This window comes from Rattus norvegicus, chromosome 3 (genome assembly GCF_021556685.1).
Source record: "Rattus norvegicus strain SHRSP/BbbUtx chromosome 3, alternate assembly SHRSP_T2T, whole genome shotgun sequence".
In the NCBI taxonomy this organism is placed as follows: domain Eukaryota; kingdom Metazoa; phylum Chordata; class Mammalia; order Rodentia; family Muridae; genus Rattus; species Rattus norvegicus.
Genome location: NC_141536.1, coordinates 58,641,728 through 58,662,515, shown reverse-complemented (window position 1 = coordinate 58,662,515; position 20,788 = coordinate 58,641,728). Strand labels below are relative to the sequence as shown.

The following is a 20,788-nucleotide window of genomic DNA, read 5'->3' as shown; positions in this document are numbered from 1 at the left end:
TATAATAGCCAGAATCTGGAAAGAACCCAGATGCCCTTCAACAGAGGAATGGATACAGAAAATGTGATACATTTACATAATGGAATATTATTACTCAGCTATTAAAAACAATGACTTCATGAAATTCATAGGTGAATGGATGGAACTAGAAAATATTCTGAGTGTGATAACCCAGTCACAAAAGAACACACATGATATGCACTCACTGATAAGTGGATATTAGCCCAAAAGCTTGGAATACCTAAGAAAATTCACAGACCATATGAAGCCCAAGAAGAAGGAAGACCAAAATGTGGATGCTCCATTCCTTCTTAGAAGAGAGAGCAAAATACTCACGGGAGGAAATACAGGGACAAAGTGAAACAGGGATGGAAGGAAAGGTTGTCTAGTGACTGCCCTACCTAGGGTTCCATCCCAGATGCAGCCACCAAATGCAGTCACTATTGCTAATGCCAAGAAGTGCTTGCTGACAAGAGTCAGATATGGATGTCTCCTGAGAGGCTCTGCTAGCGCCCTACTGATACAGATGAGGATGCTTGCAGCTAACCATTAGACTGAGTAAGGGGACCCCAATGGAGGAGTTTGAGAAAAGACTGAAGGAGTTGGAGGTGTTTGCAACCCATAGGAAGAATAATATCAACCAACCAGACCCACCAGAGCTCCCATGGCTCCAGCCACCTATGTAGCAGAGGATGACATTGTCCAGTATCAATAGGAGGAAAAGCCCTTGGTCCTGTGAAGACTTGCTTCCTTGTTTCCTGGCAGCATAATGCCAGGGCGTTGAGGTTGGAGAGGATGGGTGGGAGTGGGAGCATCTTCATAGAAGCAGGGAAAGGGGGAAGTAGGTTTAGGAGAGGGGGGGCAGGGAATAACATTTGAAATGTAAATACACAAAATATCCAAGAAATAAAATAAGATAGTTCTTAATTGTTAATTTTGTACCATTATAACTATCAATAATAAACGACTGGTCCTAAAACTTAGTTTTAACATTTATGTATTTTACTTAGACAGACTTTGAGTTTGCCCTTGGTTTTGTCGAGTAGACTAAAGTTGGTCTCCACCCTGAGTTGTGGCTATTTGGTTGGGACTAGATGGTTTACTTGCATGGCTGGTACATTGGTGCTGTCTGTTGGTTCTTGTCCACATAGATGTAAATGTCCTCCAGTAATGGCTCGAATCTCAAGCCAAGAGTCCCAGGGACAAGTAGTTGTTGGAATTTGCATACTTGTACTCTCTTGGGCAAACAGTCACAGAATGCAGATTCAAGAGAAAAGCATATAGATAACCTCCACCCCATTTTTGGGGAGGCAGATTTAGGGATTTGTTTACTTAATTTTTATATTTATAAGTCTTTATTTTAAAACTGCCACATACATTTAATATAGATAGCAGAGAGTTCTTTCTCCATGTGTTTTCAGTATTCGCCTCAAGCACCTTCAGTAGCAAGAGTCCTGTCTACAGTGCATCACTTCGCTTACCCCAGTTGTCTGAGACTCTGTACTGCACTCTATTAACTTTGTGTTTATGACATTATGTGTAGTAGTTTATCTTGTTTTTGCTTCCACTGTGTGCAATCCAGAATCTCTTTCCTAGTGCTAATCATATAGTCTTAGTCTTAGAGACTAAATTACTTTTAGTATGTCAATTGATAAAAGTAAATGGGAACTTCTTTTTTTTTAGAATTTCCAAATTTTGTTTAATTTTTCCTAAAAATTATCAAATGAGATATTGATCAATTACAAGGTGTAAGTTGTACAGAGTTGACTTAAAAAACAAATCAGACTAGAAATAAGACATCAACATGAGAAAAAAAAATAAATGTTAAGATAAAGAAATAACATACAAGACACGTGCTTAATTTGAAGTGCCAGAACAAGGGCCAACGAGGTGAGAGCCTCCTAGTTAGTCTAAGATTTTCAGTGTAGTGAGCAAACAAAAGTTGAGCTGATTTGTAATTTTAGTTTCAGTTTTAAACGGTTTGGGAATGCTGTTGTTGATGTTGTGGGTATTCTGTTTATCATGCTGTGTGGGTTGAGTAATGGGGAGTTGGAATTTTAATGGAAATGTAGGAGGGAGTAGATCATCTTCGCAGGTCTTTATTAGGCTTATGCTCTTTGCAGTTACCTCATCATATCTTGAGGGAATAAGGTTGCAGCTCCTACTTACGTGCTCTTCATCGGAGGGGTATGGTATGCTCACAGAAATAGTTGGTATACTTAGGCCCACCGTAGAAGGTAGAAGCAAAGCACAGTACTTTTTTATGAGAACAGGTTTGAGAGTGTATTCTTCAGTAAAGGGATCGTTCCATGGACAGTGATAGAAGGTAAAAAACTTGATGCCTTGAAGGACTGCTTCTTCTCCCTGAGTTCGTATGCACATCGGTCTTGCTGATTTGGAAGGCCTTGCTTGCTTGGTGTACTCTATACCCTCTGCCTCTGTATCCTCTCCTCCTCCGTGGGGGTTCCCTGATCCCTAACGGGGAGGGATTTGATAGAAGGAGCCTGGTTAGGGCTGAATGTTTTAAGTCTCTCGGTTTCTGAATATTGTCTGGCTGTTGGTTTCTGTATTTGTTCCCATTTTCTATAGAAGGAAGCTTCTCTGATGATGGCTGATCAAGGCACTGGGTATAGCAGAATATCAATTGAAGTCATTTTATTGCTATGTTCTTTTAGTAGACCAGTAGTATTTGGTTTCTCTCTAGGTCCGTGAGCTATCTAGTCTTAGATTCTTGGTTACCACGCAGTGTTGGATATGGGTTTCATCTTGTGGAGTGGTCCTTGAGTCAAATCAGATTTTGATTGGTTACTCCCTTAAGCTTTGCCCCACCATGGTACTACCATCTCGCAGGCAGGAGACCGTTGTAAATCAAAGGGTTTGTAAGCTGGGTTGGTGTTTACATTTCTCACTTGGTAGCATGTATAGTTCCTTCCTGTACCAAAGGTGATAGTGTGTAGGGGTGAAGACCCTGTGTAGGCACCGCCTGGGACTTTCCACACACAGTGAGTCACGTAGGTACTGTCTTCAGCAGCAGGGCCTTGCCATGAGTGTGTAAGGAACAATTTACAGTGTTGGCAGCACCCTGTGGTTTTGGGGGTTCCCATAGGACCCATTTGGCAAAGAAGCTTCCAGTGGTGCTTTTTCCCTCCATTATTTGCCAATTCCCTTTCGATTACCTTCATAATGGCCCTTAATTTTAGCTTCTCTCCTCATATTCCCTCCCTTGTTCATCTTTCTTTTTCTCCCCCATCCACACTTGATCCTCTTGTTCTAGGTCTCCCATCCATCTATAACTATTCTATTTCCTTTTCCTAGGAGAAATCTGTCCCCTTTGTCCCTTACTCTATACCTAACCTCTGTGGTTCTGCAGATTATAGCTTGGCCATCATTGATTCAACAGTTTTGTCTTTCTTGGGTTACCTCAGGAGAATTTTTTTCTAGTTCTACCCATTTACCTGGGAATTTCATCATTTCATTCTTTAAAACAGCTGAGTAATATTCCACATTATAAATGTACCACATTTTCTCTATTCATCTGTTGAGGGACATCTAGGTTGTTTCCAATCTCTGGTTATTATGAACAGAGGACCGGTGAGCATGGTTGAACAAGTGTCTCTGGAAGGATGAGTATTTTGTGTATGCCAAAAGTGGTATAGCTGGATCTTAAGGTTCCCATCTTCCTGAGGAACTTCGCCACACTGATTTTTTATAGTGGCTGTAAAGTTTGCAGTCTCACCAGGAGTGGACAAGTGTTCCTCCTACTTCAGATCCTTGCTTGCTTGAGTTGTAATTTGTTTTGCTGCTCTTAGCCATTGTGATGGCTGTAAGATGAGATCTAACTCAAGAAAATGGCTTTTTAAGCTTGGAGATTGGGTGGAACAGAGAACAAAGCTGAGACTTTCGACTATAAATCATCTAGTATAAATATGAGAGGAGGGCATGCACTAACAGTTTCAGCAATGTAAGGATGGAGAAGAGAGCAGTGGTTCTCAACATATGGGGGTCAAATGACCCTTTTACAGGAGTCACAGATTAGATATATTTCTTATAAGATATTTACATTACAGTTCATCAAAGTAGCAAGATTATGGTTATAAAGTAACAAAATAAAAATAATTTTATGGTTGGGGTTTACCACAGCATGAGGAAATGTGTTAGTCACACATTAGGTAGATGAGAACCACTGGGACAGAGAGAGAGAGAGAGAGAGAGAGAGAGAGAGAGAGAGAGAGAGAGAGAGAGAGAGAGAGAGAGAGAGAGAGAGAGAGAGAGACTCTGACTGAGACTGAGACTGAGACTCAAGGGTGGATTGATGTAGTTTGATGGTGATTAAATTTGGAAAGTAGAGGGTAGAGGGCAGGATGTGTCATCAGTAGATGACCCAGATTATCTACCAGACTCTTGAGAGGTATTGTAAACAGTGCCTGGTAGTGTAGTGCTGTAGACATGCTACCCTTTCCATGAGAGTCTGCAAGCAACCGTGTGCTCAGTCTCATCTCTTACTGCTAAGGAGATAATTCCGTGAATAGGCCATAGCTTCCATAAGCTGGGAGTTGATATTCAAGTCACTATTGAAAATGCCTAGGTAGGTTTCAAAAAATAAAGTTACAGTTATTTTCATTATAGAATATTCATCTCAAGAATTAATTTTTTTCTTTCTTTTTTTTTTTTTTTCGGAGCTGGGGACCGAACCCAGGGCCTTGCGCTTGCTAGGCAAGTGCTCTACCACTGAGCTAAATCCCCAACCCACATCTCAAGAATTATTAACAGAATGCTATAGATGTAGATTTTATTTTTTGCAGTTAGATTTTCACTAAAGAAACTAAGAAATAACTTGTGAAATATTTAATATATATATTAATATTTGTATTTTATTATTTTATTTAATTTTATTTAATTTCACCTGCATGTTTATCTGTGAAGGAGGTCAGAAGAGAGCATTCCCTGGAACTGGAGTTACAGAGCATGTGAGTGAGCATGGGTGCTGGAACTTAAACCCAGGTCCTATGGCTAAACCACCATCTCGCCATCTCCCAAATATCTATTTTAAAGCAATGTTTAAGGTCTGAAGAGATGGCTTAGTAGTGAGAAGCTCGTTCTCACAGGGGACCTAGGCTCTGTTTCCAGCACCTACATGGTGGCTCACAACCATTTGGAGCTCTAGTTCCAGGGGATCTGATGAGGATACCAGGCGTGCTGCACATAGTGGACCTACATTCACAGAGGCAAAACTTAAATATAAAATAAGTAATTTAAAATTATTTTCATCCTATGTATGTAGGTATGTATGTATGTTCATATGTATGTTCATATATATACACACACATTTTTTTTGTGCAAGTGTGCTACATGCCTTCCTGGTGCCTGTGGAGTTGGGGTTGCAGACAGTTGCAAGCTACCATATGGGTGCTGGGAACTGAACATAAGTACTCTGCAAGGGCAGCAAATGTGTGAACTGCTAAGCCATCTTTCCATCCCCTGAGGAAAGTAGTCACCGTGGAAACTAGATTGCTTAAGGCTGCTTACGTTAGTTTTTAGTTTTCATTTTTCTGTTGTTAGGGATTGAATTCAGGGCTTTGCACGTTCTTGGCAGATGTTTCACTACTTAACTATAGCCTCAGCCTTTGATCTTCCTTTTTATCCTGGGTCTCCCATGTAACCTAGGCTACATAATGTGGAAGTGAAATTAAGAGATGTCATTGATTTAGTAAAGGTGGCACGCATATGAAATAAAAAAGAGATAAAAGTTCAAATATAGTCTTCTTTTCATAAAATGTTTTATAATTACATTTAAACTTTCTTTTCTTTTGTTTATTCTAATATAGTAGTTTGATTCTGTTGGTTTAAAATTTGAATTTAAAACCAGAATAAATATGCAAATGCTACCACTTGGTGGTGAATTTTGTTGCCTGATTATTAGTGAAAATAGTAAGTCTTCCTTCCGGCAAGACTTTACTCTAAGGCTAGGCTCAGCTGGTAGAGCATTTGCCTAGTCTGTGTGAAGTGCTAGCCCTGATGTCCCATGCCTCTGAGTGATCAGAAGTTCCAGGTCATTCTCAGTTACTTAGGGAGCTTGAGGCCAGACTGTGATATATGAACCCTGTCTAAACAAAGAAAAATTAAAAAAACTGTCAGGTAGAATCCACATCCAAAGTGTTTCATGCACTTTTACTGTTTAAGCCAATAACCATATAATTTCTGTAGTTTCAACCAAGTGATTTAGGCTCGTGACAGTTTAATATGATATGCAGAATTAAAGTTATAAAGGGTTTCTTTATATGATATTTACCACTAACATGTAAAAGGGACTGTTAGAATTTCATTTATGTCATCTAGTATGTCAATCAGGAAATATTCAGTGTAGCCAGTTAGTAAATGGCTCTGAGAGCCATATGGTCCTTTTTGCAGCTTTGTAACTGTTTGAAAGCAGCTATAGACAATATGGGGGGCGGGGTGCAGCCGTCTGTTATCCAAGAAAACTACAAAACCAGGAAGCAACTTAAATGTAACACGTTTGACTAGTCTACTACAGAGCATTTTGTAATTTTTAGAGCTGAAAGCTAAGTTTCCAGTATGACAAAGCACTATATATTCAAAATGGAAGTTTTCCTTCTCTGCATGTATTAGTACAAATAAATATGACAAAAAGATAACCACAGTATGAAGAAATAGGTAGCAAAATAGTAAAGTAAATTTTTTAATGGCATTTTTATGACTACTTGGAATATTTTATTATTCCAGAATATATGTCATGTAGTCCCTTATTAAAAGTACTATTTTTAGTTTTGGAAGCAAATCAACTGTTTGAAATTTCACTAATTTTGATGTTTTTTCCTTTTTTTTTTTTTTATCAGAGGAAGGCTTATTATAAAAAGATGTGACAAATAATCGAGTGGTGATTTTATTGAATTTATTTTTAAAATGTCAGTAGATAGGCAAATCAAATTTTGTTGTGTAAATGTACAGTTGAATTACATGTTCATAAAAAAAGAGTCCTCTACTTTTGGTGTTATGTAGTGTTAACATTATAAGTGGCCAAATGTAGTGTCTCTTAGTGCCACAAAATTTTAGTCAAAATCATTTATGGTTGTGGCTAATAGGGTACATTGGACATTAAGTCTAAAATATGTTTATTATTCTCAGAGATTCGTCAGCGAACTGCAGCTCAAAGAAACCTTTCCCCAGCACCAGCAAACTCTAATCAGGGTCCTCCTCCACAAGTTCCAGTATCTCCTGGGCCATCAAAGGACGCTTCAGCTCCTGGGGGACCGCCAGAAAGGACTGTTGCTCCAGCCTTACCCAGGCGCCTTGGATCCCCTGCTACTTCAGTTCCTGGAATGGGTAAACAGAGCACTTAATGTTATTTACAGTTTATATTGTTTTCTCTGGTTACCAATAAAGTGGGCCATTTTCAGACCGTATGGAAATGGCATTTCATTTGGAAATAGCAGAGCAGTTATCTGATTAAGCAGGAGTTCCATATTCAATTAGCTATAACTCTTTACAGCTGGCACCTTGTGATACCAAAACCTATTTCTTGAGCTCATTTAACTGTTATGGCTTCTTTGTTTAAATGGCAATAAAACTTTGTAGCATTCTGTAGTCTACAGTGTAGCATTATCTTTTTATATTCAATTCTTAGAATGGCTCCAGATTTATATACGGTAGGGATAGAGGGGAACACTTTAGAAAGTACTTATATTCCTTGCTAATTTCTCATACAGACAGTAAAACATGATAATTACCATATTTCAGGAAAAATATCCAAGCACTGTGTTGCCTGATGTTACTTTTGTAAATAGGAGCTAGTAGGTTCTTTTCCTTCTAAGTCATGGAACTGAGGCATTCTCTGACAGGGTTCCTTTAAGTTCTGTTAGGTGTGTATAGACCTGTAGATTTTATTCAGGGGTATAGCATACTTTGTTTTTATTATTGTGTGATTAGGGGTCGTGGAAATTCACTCTCTGCTTTAGCAGTGTCATTATTTCATGTGCATTTCAGATTTAATGTCAGGTTATTAACTAAGAATAAGCTATATTTGTGGTATTTAATTCTAATTCAGGTACTATAATATTTCATGACTAATTACTACTATATAACTAGAGTTTATAATGATTTGAGACTAGATACTACTAAAATCAGGTAGGTAATTAAAGGATTTATATAAATATAAAAAAACAATGTTACTTATGGTAGATTCTTGCTTATGTTCCTTTATAAACTCAACTGAGATTATAGAAGAGTAGGAAACTATTGATTTACAAATTAAAAAACTGACTACAAATGAAATGCATAAAAATTTTACAGCATTTAAGATGATTTTAATAATGCCTCATTTTTAGGTATAATGATAAAAATAGTCATATATTGTGTGAAATTGAGAAAGTTAAGTGGATTGAAAATTAATTTGAGATACCCATAACTTATAAATTCAAGTTTTGGTTGTTTAATGTAAGAACTTTGGTAAGAGTCTTTAACTCCCAATCAACTTAACCACACATAGTTGTAAGGACTGCACATTGTAGCATAGTGCTGTACAAGCACCTGTAGCTTAAACTTCATGTGTGTATAAACAAAGCTTGCTTTGCCTAAGCTTGTAATTGGCTTCTGTGGAAGAACTATTTGTATTGCACATTGCCAAAAGATGTGAAGGGGTTAAATAATTTATCATAGAGAAAGTTAATAATTCATTTTCTTAACCCATTTGCAAGAGAATCAATTTAATTTATATTATCACAGTGCTCCCATATGCTTGAAAATTAATAACCAGCAGGTACTTGATGGTTTGCCAAACTGTAAAAATGCTCAGTATCCCTATAATAATTGCTTTTGATGTTTGTTTACTGTTGCTCATGCAGCATGAGTATTAAGATACACTATTTTTAAAGTTACCATGTTATTTAACCAAGTTATTACCAGGCTGCAGAAAGCTTAAGATATTGTAATAAAGTCTTTTATGTGCCCACATTGCTTTGTGGACATGTTCACTTTAAATATGTAAAACAGTAAAATACTCCAGCAAGTTAGGGTTATGTAAATGCCTTGAAGTCTTAACTGGGAATGTAGGTCAGTGATAGAACGTTTGCTTCAGTGCTCTGTTAGCTGTACATAGATTTTTAAAAATATATTTTATGCATTTACTTTTTATTTAGCTAAGTATTTTCTAATTTCTGTTTTGATTTGCTTTGCGTACTGAGTTATTTAGATATAACTTAGTCCTAAATGTTTTGTTGAGTTCTAAGCTGTTTTCTGTTGCTGATTCTAATTCTTCTGTAGTCAGAAAATGTACTGTGCTGTTTGGAACTGATTAAATGTATTGAGACCTGTTTTATGACCCATTATGTCATGTCTTTGTAACTGCTTTCTGTCTACTCGAATAAACATGTATTTATTCCTGCTGGGCAGAGCAGGTATACAAGTCTGCTAGGTAAGGCGGGTAGTAGTAGTGTTCAAGTCTTCTCTTTTTTCCTAATTTTTACAGATTTAATTTAATCGAATTACTGATAAAAAATTGTTAAAACCATCAACTATAATTTTATATTTGTCGTTTTCTTAAAGTTTTGTTAGTTTTGTTTTATGTGTGTAAAGCTTTGTTAGGATGCACCTACGTGTTTGATATGTTGTCCTTCAGTGAAAAGTGTCACATTATTCATTTATGTGTGGGCATGCATGGGTGTGTGCATGTGTATGGAGGCTCAAGGACAACTTGGGGTAATAGGTTCTCTCTACCATGTGGGTTCCAGAGGTTGAGTTCCGGTCAGCAGGTTTGCTGGTAAGCACCTCTGTCCCCCGAGCTGTCTTGCTGGGCCCTTGTTTTTGATAAGTTGATGCCTTTGTCATTGTGAAGTTTATAGTCATCCATGGTTTCCTATACTTAGTGTTAGCATATTTATATATTTTCTATAATTTTTTACTTAAGTTTATTTATTTTCCCTGTTTTTATTTGAAAAGTCACAGAGAGCATATAATGCAGTGAACAGTGCTTTTTATTCAGACAGACTGTTTCATCATGGGACTGTCTGCAACACATGAGCTGATGCCCTGATTGTGTGTGAGTGTGAGTTTAAATGTTCCATATGAAGTAAACTCATTTGTCCTATGCGTGTGCTTCCCTGTCCCTCATTTTCTCTTTTCCTTTGAATTGACTGTTTTTATGATTACATTTAACCTTTTCTTACTGCCGCATTGTTGCTAACACTGTCTCGGCATGTGATTTCAGTGGTTGTACTGAGGCTTACTTAGTAAGCCCTGCAGCCACAGTTGTTCAAGTGATGCAGGCCGTCTAGCATACAGTTTTAAAGGTCTGACAGTATATACTTAACGTTTTTCCTCTCCTGACCTTTGTGCTATTTATTTAATATTTTTAAAAAAGTTTACTGGATGTTCAGATATTATTGGGGATATTACTTTTATATTTTTCACTTTTTACAGTTAGTCTGCTACTTTTTATTTCCCTTTTGCTTTATTTTTACGTTTAATTTCTACACATATAATAAATATCCCTATTATTTTTTCTTTAATCAGTTATACAGTCTCACTATGTAAATTTGACTGGCTTGGAACTCGCTCTGAGTTCCAGAGTTAAACATGCTTCTGCCTCCCAAGTGCTGGGATCAAAGGTGTTCACCCCCAAGCTCTGCCTATGTTTGTGACCCTAGCTCCCATGGAGGACAGAAGGAAGGCATTAGAGAGCCTGGAGGTACAGATGCTTGTGAGCCTTTGTGTGGGACCTTGTAAACAAATCCAGTGCCTCTGCAGGAACCACCCATGCTAATAGGAGAGCTAACAGACACCAAGCTCCAGTGCAGCCCACATCATTATATTTTTAATCTGTTGTCACTTTCTTTGGCCTCAAGGACTTTTTCGTAATGTAGTTTGACCAATGATAAATTCTTGAGTTTTGAACATCTGGAAAAAGACCTCATTTTGCATTGCCTTCATTTTAAAAAGATATTTATGCTGGATATATATTCTAGTCTGAGAGGTTTCATTTTCAAAATATTAAAGATAAGTTTCCCTTGGGCTTGTGCCTGATGACAGTCTGCTGCCACTCTTATTTCCTCTCCTCTGTAATGTACCCTTTGGCCTACTTCTAAGCAGCTTGCTCATTTTGGGAGGGTGGGGTGCAAAATTCTATGTCTTTGGGATTTGTTAAGATTCTTTGATATGTAGTTTTAAAACTTTCAAATTTGGAAAAATATGTATTTCTTAGTTATGTATTATTTTTCTTCAGAGAACTGTTTACTTGACTATTTGATATTGTTCTACAATTTACTGATCTCTGCCCCTTAGTTTTCAGTCTTTTTCTGTTTTATTTTGTATGTTTTCTATTGCTGTGTCTTCAAGGTCTAAATGCTTGTTTATCCCATCAGTTGGTTTTTTTAACTATATATTGTAGGCTTTATGTTTGAAGTTTAGTTTTGGTATTTTAGTTCTTTTCTGTCTTTACTTAATATACCTAGCCTTTCCACTAGAGTCTCAAGCGTGAATATAAATATAATAAGTATTTTAGTACTTTTGCCTGCCAATTCAGTCATATCTGAAACAATTTCTATTTTTTATTATATTTTGTATTTTTGTTTGTTTACATGGCTAGTATCTTTTGAATGCCAGACATTGCAAATTTAACAGGTATGCTTCTTTCCCCTCTTCTTCCTCCCTCCTTCCTTTTCTTCCCTCCTCTTCCTCTTTCTCTTCCCCTCTTCCTCCTCCTCCTCTTCTTCCTCTTCTTCCTCCTCCCTCCTCTTCTTCTTCTTCAAGCTTTTCTTCTTTAACTCTTGGAAATAGACAATCATTCTGTGAATAGTTTCCTTTAATTTTTTGATGGAAAATTTTCTATTCTCAGATAGTTTCCTTGGGTGCTTGGGCTGATCTGTGATCTGCTCAGTGTTTTCATAATCCCTCTGGAGGTGTTTTTCCCCTTCATGTTAACCCTCTTCTTTGGCACTGTCATGACTGTCAGCTGCATTGATTTCCCCAGAATTCCAGCGCTGTCTTCTCAACTCTTGGAGACAGCTCTAGTTCCTCTGCTTACAAATTGTAAGAAAAGGCTGGGGGGGTGGGCAGTGATTGGGATGTAAAAGAAATCAATGTAAAATTAATGGAGAAAACACCCAGCAAAAACAATACAAACCAACAAAAGAAAAGACTGGGGCAGCTTCAAGGACTTGTCTTGGCTTTTAGTTTGTCAGTGAGATGTAACCTGTACTGCTTGACACGCGTGTTGTTAAATTCTTCATATATTTCTCTCTCAGTCTAAGAAGACAAACCTGGTCTGTTACCTGAGTCCAAAGTGGAAGTCTTCAAATCAGTGTCCTAGGCTTTCAGGAGCAGGCTATTTTAAAATCTAGTTAGTTAGTTAATTTAGTTAGAGCCCAACATGGTCTCATAGCCTAATGAATTATGTGGATAGTTTCAATGTAGTACATATGTAGTAGATTTTTATGGTATGGTAGTGTTAATGAATACTTAATGCTGTACAGAGATTTATAAGAGTATTTCGTTGCTTTGTTAAAATCTTTTAAATGCTCTAACATACTTAGACTGCTTTTGGAAGTTGAATTAAATCTTATATATCTTATACATACAAATTTCATGTGTTTTTATTTATTTGCTAGGCCTTCATCCTCCAGGCCCACCTTTAGCAAGACCCGTTCTCCCCCGAGAACGAGGTGCTCTGGATAGAATTGTTGAATATTTAGTTGGTGATGGCCCACAGAACAGGTAATGTTTGCTACGCTGGTAGTTAAGAAACATGAAAAACATTGGTCACTGCATGTGTGCATGTGATGTTTGGCTTGTGTTTGTACTTTTAGTTATGCTATTATATTAGAGAATTGAATTATTTTGTTCAAACTATTTATACGCAGTGGGTTTTTATATGAATACGAATCACTGTTGTTAGTAGTGATGGAAACCCTTGCACTAGTAGTGAAAACAATTTGCACCATTTAGCTTTTACTTTTTTCAAATGTTTCTCAGGTTATTATATTACTTGGTCCTTACTAACTCCAGGACAATAGTTATGAATGTGCAGGGCATTCGCCATTATGCAGACTTTCAAAAAAATCCATGAGGACACATTCGACAGCTTTACTAGCTGGTATCAGTTTCATAAAGGGACTATAGTTTAATGTTTCTATAAGCTGTGTATTATTGAAAACAGAATGAATGATTCTATAATGATTAGAGAACAGAAAGTGAGAGCAGTATGTAAGTGTTACTGATAAGCGAGAAACACACAGGAACCACAGCATATAAAAATTTAACTGTTGGCCCCGATTATGTAGAATTAAATGTATTTTTTTCAAGATTCTTTAGGGCTTGTTTTTTTCCCCATTTTTAATTTTTTATAACATTTGTTATAAATCTCTAAGAAGGCCCCATCAGTTCCAGTCTTATCTAATCACAAATTTGGAAGCCATTATCCCCAGGAATGAAACATTGAAAAAACTGTTGTTGAACTTGAAAAAAATTTTTAAAAAAATATTTTATATTGTATGTATATGAATATAGGTGCGTATAGAAGCCAGAGGCATGAGTCCAGTGGAGCTGTAGTTACAGGTGGCTGTGAGGTGCTTGGTGTGGGTGCTGTAATCACACTCAAGTCCTCTGAAGAGCAGCATGTGCTGCGGTCTTAACTGCTGAGCCATCCATCACTCAAGCCCTCGGCTACTAAACTTGTTTCTGTGAACTTAGGGCATATTCAGCTATTCCGTAGTTTATTTTTAATATCATGTATAATTGGATGTATATACAGATGTCTATATGTATACATGCATACATAATACATATGTGTGTGTATACTTTTAAATGCTTTATGCTCTGTGTTTATTTTTTAAGTATTTAATTAATTAGGTGCTGGTGAAAGAACTCAGAATTTTGCACATGCTAAGCAAGCACCCTATCACCGAGCTATTCTCCCAACTCTTAAACTGCCTTCCACACTGATTGCTAATGATTTGGTAACATTCATCTATTAAGGCTCAGCTGAGCGGCCTCTCCTATAAGCTTTTATCTGTATTTGTAACTGGAGTGTTATTTTCCCTTGTGATACAGGTACGCCCTCATATGTCAGCAGTGTTTTTCTCACAATGGTATGGCTTTGAAGGAAGAATTTGAATATATTGGTAAGGATTTTGTGGATAGTTAGGTGTAAACATTTTGCTCTGAACTCTATCATTCTTGAACAAGCCCATGTAATGCCACTTTATTTTAGGTGCTGCCTATACATATGGACCAACTACACTGACTTCTTATTTAATACTAAAAACAAAGCAGAGAACAGCGCAGGCTCTCTCTTGTACTGTACATCCTCTAGGCCAGCTATTCTCAGATGTTCTTCTATCTCCAGGGAGTCTGAATTAATTATTGGGGGTGGGATCTAAGCGTTAAGGTTAGTTAAGACAGTTAAGGTCATCAATTATTTTCACATGCAGTTGTTAGTAAATGCTCACATGATAAATTATGCTTCAGAAATTTGACACATGATATCTTGGACACAATTTTGGATTTCAAAATATATAATTATTTTATTGACTAGAAATACAAGTTCAAGTACTTAAATAATTATTATTTATATAATTTTGTTATTATACCGCTATTTAACTTTTATACCTTTTCTACTTTAAAATTAATACTTACATTCTCATAGTCATTATGCAATATACTTTAAAATTAATGTTGATTTGAACACCTATTATATAATAAGGTAAAAAATTCATGTTATAAATTTATTACTTGAGTCTGGCTATTTATAAACGTAATCTTGTGAGTTGTCTGATAAATTTTTGTAATTTGGTCGATTGATTTTTCTTTTCTTTTAAAAAATTTTCTGTGCAGCTTTTCGATGTGCCTACTGTTTTTTCTTGAATCCTGCAAGAAAAACAAGACCTCAAGCCCCACGGCTTCCAGAGTTTAGTTTTGAGAAGAGGCAGGCAGTAGAAGGCTCAAGTTCAACTGGTCCCATGTTACTAGAAAGTGTGCCCTCACCAGAAAACCAGCTCACTGAAGGTATAAATATGTTAGCTGTTTGTTTTGGTAATGTGTGTAGCCTTATGATATAAGCACAGTATTTATTAAAGATGACAGTGGATTAATTTATGAGAGTCTTAAGCATGCACATGTCCGCTGATGCTCTGATGGCTTCCTTTGTGATTGCTATGATGTGTCAATTTCCAAATGCAGACCCCGTTTGGATCAGCTGTGCTTAGACCAGTTGGTTAAGCATCGCCATTGGAATGAGCCCTTGTGAAGCGTGAGAGAGTGGCCAGTGATGCTTTTCTGGGGTCGTTTGGATGTACCTAACTCAAGCATTTTGAAACAGCTGCTGTAAGGACAAGATATTTAGAATATGTGTGTGTAGCGTACATGTGTGTCTACCACTCAAACTGGGAGAAGTGGCCAGAAATCAGCAAAGTTAGGAGTTGGAAAGTCATCTTTGCATGTTGTGGACAACTGGGTTAGTGATACTGGGTTTCATTTGGACAGTTTATTATTAGAGGCCCATGAGCTTTAACGTTGCCTGTGATAAAGGAGTCACTTTGTGGTACAGACATAAGATGATCAGAACTTGTATTTTAGAATTCATTTTGCAACTCTATCTTAAAAATTCTTAAAGAAGTTTCATGAAAAAATGGACAAGGTGAAGTAGAAAACTGCTAACTGTATCTTATTACTAGTATCACTCAATTTTTTTGTTACTCAGTTCTAAATTATGAAGATGGCTAAAATTATGAAATAGACTATAATATTTTGGTGCTGTGCCTATTATATAAAAACATACTGGAAATTCACAAATTTAATAGCATTTACATATGTTTATCATTTACATATGTTTGATTTATTTTCATAAAAGAATTTAAATTGCTTTAGCTGGATTATGTGAAACAATGAATATTTTAGGTATCACAAGGTTAGTATGAGATTCAAGTTTTTCTTTTAACTTTGAAGAATGACCCCAAAGTAGGTGTGGAATTGGGGCTTGGCTTTTGGCTTACTAACAAGTATCAGTGTGAACGCGAGCACAGACAGCTGTGACTGAGCCTGTGCACTTCCACCGCTGAGTGAATGCGTCTTCATCTGGAAGTCTGCAGCATCAACTCCAAGCACAGTGTCAACCTTTTTCTTTTTTGCTTAAGTCATGCTCTGAGCTGCATGCTGACACATGCAAACCATCTGCCTTGGCATTGCGGCCTCTTGGAACTGAGAATAAAGGATTTTATACTGAAGATGCCTAGAGGAAAAACTGAAGTCTGTTCCACGAGTAACCTTGCTTATGAAAGCCAAAGTTAATGCTTGAAAACCAATAGTATTTTTGGTTTGATTTTTTTTTTTCAAAGAGGAAAAAAAGCCAACAAAATATAAATCTTGATAATGCGTCCTATTTTTTATTTCTTCTACTAAGGTCAAGATGGATAGTTAGCAAACAACATACAGCTATACCTTTCCTTCTCATCTAATCTAGGAGGAACAATACCTCAGATGTCTCATTTTCTATCTGAAATCTCCGGAATGAAGTCTAACTGGCTCAAAGTGAACCCCAGTAAGGTAATGTTAATAGGTGAAGACCAAACTTGAAGCAGGGTCTGATGACTCCGTAATACTAAAAGCCGAAGCAGAAATTCTGTTTCATTAAGGATGTTTTTAAAGTAGTAATTTTTTCACACTTCTTTTGGATTCATCAGAGTGGCTAGCCATCTTTTTTCTGTTTGGTTCTTCAGAAGACAGAAACTTTCTTCCAAGACTCCTATTGTTACACTACGACACAATATCAGTCTAAAGCTGGATCCTATTGTAAACAACGCCAAGTATTTCTGGTGGACAAAGGAAGCTGCATTTATTTTAAACACTGGTGGTGCACCATGTAGTTAGTTAAATTGAGCTATTAAGACTGTGTTTTCAGTCATTATTTTGTGCGAATAGCCAATGTAGCTGGGAGATTAAAATTCTGATTTCTAAATTCATCAGCATTGTAGAAAATTGAGAACTGGTCAGAAAATTTTGTTTTCGTTTTGTATCTTTAAACATATTGAAATAGCTTCTTAATAGCAGAAACTGTACAGATGATGTCATTGGATTTACAGGTACTCTGCAAAGGTAGCTTCCTTCTGAAGTTTTTATTTCAACAGATGTCAGCAAGCATTTATAGGTGAGCTAGTGCTGAGGCTTCCTCCTCCCACTCTGTCCTACATGTTTGTGCACTGAAGTTTGGTCTGGATTCTGATAGTAGAAGAATTTGCATATAGGATAAGGTTTTTAAAATTTCGGAATCACGTTTTAGAAAAGCATACGGAATCTTGACAAGTTTTCATCAGCGACTTAGAAGAAATTACTGTTAATCCTTGAATTTTTTTTTTATTCTAGAATTGTACATACAGATACTTTGATAATGTAACAAAAACACAAGAAACGAGGGGCATTAATTGCTTTATTTCTAAATCTGTACTAGGTATGGTATGCCAAAAGGACCTGCTTTTAAAATCTTTATTTCCTTTTATGATTGAGTGATAGTGAATAATACATAATATATAAATGCGTAAAAATTAACCCTGTTAACTGATATTAAAGTGGTTGATTGGTTTTTTCCCCACTCAAAACTGGGCTTAGCAAGATGACTCCGTGACTCAGTAACAGGACTTGCCACGGAAGTTTGATGACCTGAGTTTGAATCCCTTGAGTCCACAGAAAGGCGGGAAGGAGGAACTTGCTCCCCAGTGTTGGCCTCTGGCTTTTACAGGCACGCATCACCCCAGCACTGTTAATAATGATGATAAATAAAATGCTTTCCAAAGTACTGTGCTATTCAAACGAATAGCATTCTATTCATAGAGGTAATCAGAGCGATGAGGTCTGCATTCTTAAGTCATAAGTTTAGTGATTTGTCATTTGCTACCATGTTTGAAAATTGTTTCCATTTCTCAGTTAATTGTGTTTGTTTAGAGCTCATGTAATTGCTTTAGTTAAAAATAGCTTGCATTCACAGGATAATATGAAAATTCATGGCTTCTATTCAATACTGGCAAAAATTGTTAAATAAACTTTATATAATATAAAATTTTTCTGGAAATCTGATATCTACTTTTTCTTATATGCAGAGTACTGTTACTATTAGGTTATTTTGGATGAATAAGAATTCTGTTTTCATTATTTCTCTTATGCTCTAGGAAACTATACTATTTGATAATGAAAATGTCATTGGCTCCTGTGTATGTATCAGGCTTCTCATCAAAGCTTCAATCTTTATTTATGTTGAATTCTCTGAATAGTATATTGTTGTAGTTTGTTTTAGATAGATATAATTTTATCTTTTGACTCATTTTTTAAACATTTTCGAATAATGGTTTAGTTTTAGGTCATTTATTGCTTTGCAATGAAACTTTTTAAAATTTATTCTTCTCTCATATAATACATCACGATCACAGCCTCCCAGTCTCTCAGCACCTCCCTTTTCCCCAGACCCACTGCTCCTCCTCTGATTCCCTTTAGAAAATAGCAGACCTTCCAGTGATATTGATTGAACACAGCATAGCAAGTTGTAGTAAGACTAGGCATATACCCTCATATCAAGGCTGGCTGAGGGAACTCAGCAGGAAGAGAAAGGTCTCATGAACAGGGAAAAAAGTCAGAGACACCCTCACTCTCACTGTTAGGAGTCCCACAAGACCCTCGAGCTAAACAACTGCATCGTGTGGGCAGAGGGCCTTGCACAGAGACTCGTGAACGCTTCGGTCTGCGTGAGCTCTGTGAGCCCCACTGAGTTGATTCGTGGGCCACGTTCTCCTCGAATCCTTGACCCCTCTGGCTCTTACAATCCTTCCTCACCATTTTCTGTAGAGTTCCCCCAAGCCCTGCCTAATGTCTGGCTGTGGTCTCTGTATCTGTTCCCATCAGATACTGGACGAAGCTTCTCTGATGACGACTGGGCTAGACACTGATTCTATAATATAACAGAATATCACTGGGAATCATTTCATTGACATGTAATAAAGCTATATGTTTAATTGAATTGTTAACCAATGATAAATAGCTAAATAGTACTCTGTGTTTTGAATTTTAGTATACACACACACCCACATGCACACACACACACACGCAGATTTAAAAACTGGTTATCATTTAGCGGAATTATTAACTGAGTCATTGTTATGAATTGAGGTGGAATTTATGCCTTTGTTCCTTAAAAATATTGACAAATCTTGTGAAAAATGCCATCTTTGCTACCTGTGAACTTAAAGACTAAAATTGTAATTCTCTTAAGAGCGAGGAGAAAAATCTAGAGCTAAGATAAGGATCTTATATGTTTTTGCATGTGTATGTTTAGAGATGAAACAAGTTTTGAGTTAAATTGTCTAAGGCTTAGCCTGAACAGTTAATTACCAATTGTTCTTATTAGGTGGAAAAATGCTGCTCTCAGTAATACTGGAGTGGAGGGTAGTGGATAGGAGTGGGGAATGAAACAGAGCGATGTATTGTTTTTGTTTTATTACGTTATGGTATGCTGTTGTTTGTTTGTTTTGAAGCTAAACCTGATTTGAATTATTTTTTCTTGCATATATAATTAGGTCATTCAGGTTACTATTTTGAGTCTTAGTCTTTTGGTATCTTATGGTCAAATACTAACATCTTTTAAACTTTTTTTTTATATTTCTAAACTATTTTAAATTGTAGTGATATTTAAAACAAACAAACAACAACAAATTCCCCCAATTTTTTTTTTTGTTAGACTAATCAAACTAGTCCCATAGAAATAAATATTTTGAGATAGTAGATGGTTAACACATGGTCTTATTATAATGCTCTAATGTTTAGATGTGAAATTGTTTTAGATCTGTTAATACTATGCACCTGATCGGTTATCACGTGTCAGGGTGTGTGTGTGTGTGTGTGTGTGTGTGTGTGTTTATGTATGTGTTGTTCTTATCAAGATTATTTTCCTACAGATGAACCCAAGGGAAGAAAGTCCTTATAAATAGATAGACATATCAGTTATTTTCAAGCCCTAGTCATCATTTCACCACGTTTTACTTTTTTATATATTTTCTAAAATATAATTTTGACTGGAAACTCATATTTTCTAATAATTGATATACACATTATTTCTTTGTTCATGTATTACAGATGTTTGAAATTTCTAGTAGTATGGTTCCATTTTTTTGTATTAGCTTTTTTATACAAATAGAATTTTTAAATTGTCTTTTACTTGGAAAAGTTTTGAAGTTAATAAAGTTTAATATAATAAACTTTGAACCTTGACCCCTTTGCTGTTGTGTCAATCTCTTATAGTTTAGCTAGTGGTTGTTTGTGAGTTGTGTCCTGTTATTAGGATTTTTTTTTCCATTTTATATGACTTAATAGGTTGGTTTCAGAAGGCTTACTAAGCAAATTGCAAAGTTCTTGCCAAGTAAGTATTGCTTCATGGCCAGAAAACCATGACTCTTAAAATTCTGTGACTGAGTTCTGTGAGGCTTGTATTACGAATGTTTGGCAGTTTGTAAATTTCCTGCAGAAGAACTTGTTGGCTTTTATAGCAGAAATGGTTTGTCTATATTCAGTTTTATTTGCCCTTTCTCTTTTCCTCTCTGTCCTGCCTATTTAACTAAACCTGAGCAGCTTACTACTTTTCATCCTTTCTGTGATGATTTCAAGTAGTACAGCAGTGCCATTTAAGTTCCGTATGATAACAAGGCAGGGCTCCCATACTCTGTGTCACAGGATGATTTATGAGCGCTCCACACTGCTTTTTGTGATCAGCTATTTGGATTGTCATACAGTAAGACATCATTATGTG

General features: G+C 36.5%; 1 protein-coding gene across 23 annotated transcripts in view; it reads left to right on the top strand.

The window, feature by feature from the left end:
• Window positions 1-20,788, top strand: part of Lnpk (lunapark, ER junction formation factor) — a 68,095-nt gene that overhangs the window by 38,077 nt on the left and 9,230 nt on the right. For 10 of the 23 annotated variants that reach the window (NM_001434307.1, NM_001434302.1, NM_001434301.1 and 7 more), the window contains 4 exon segments: window positions 7,144-7,341; window positions 12,618-12,723; window positions 14,059-14,129; window positions 14,842-15,012. In NM_001434307.1, coding sequence (NP_001421236.1) covers window positions 7,144-7,341; window positions 12,618-12,723; window positions 14,059-14,129; window positions 14,842-15,012 — 546 coding nt within the window. 23 annotated transcript variants of the gene reach the window in all.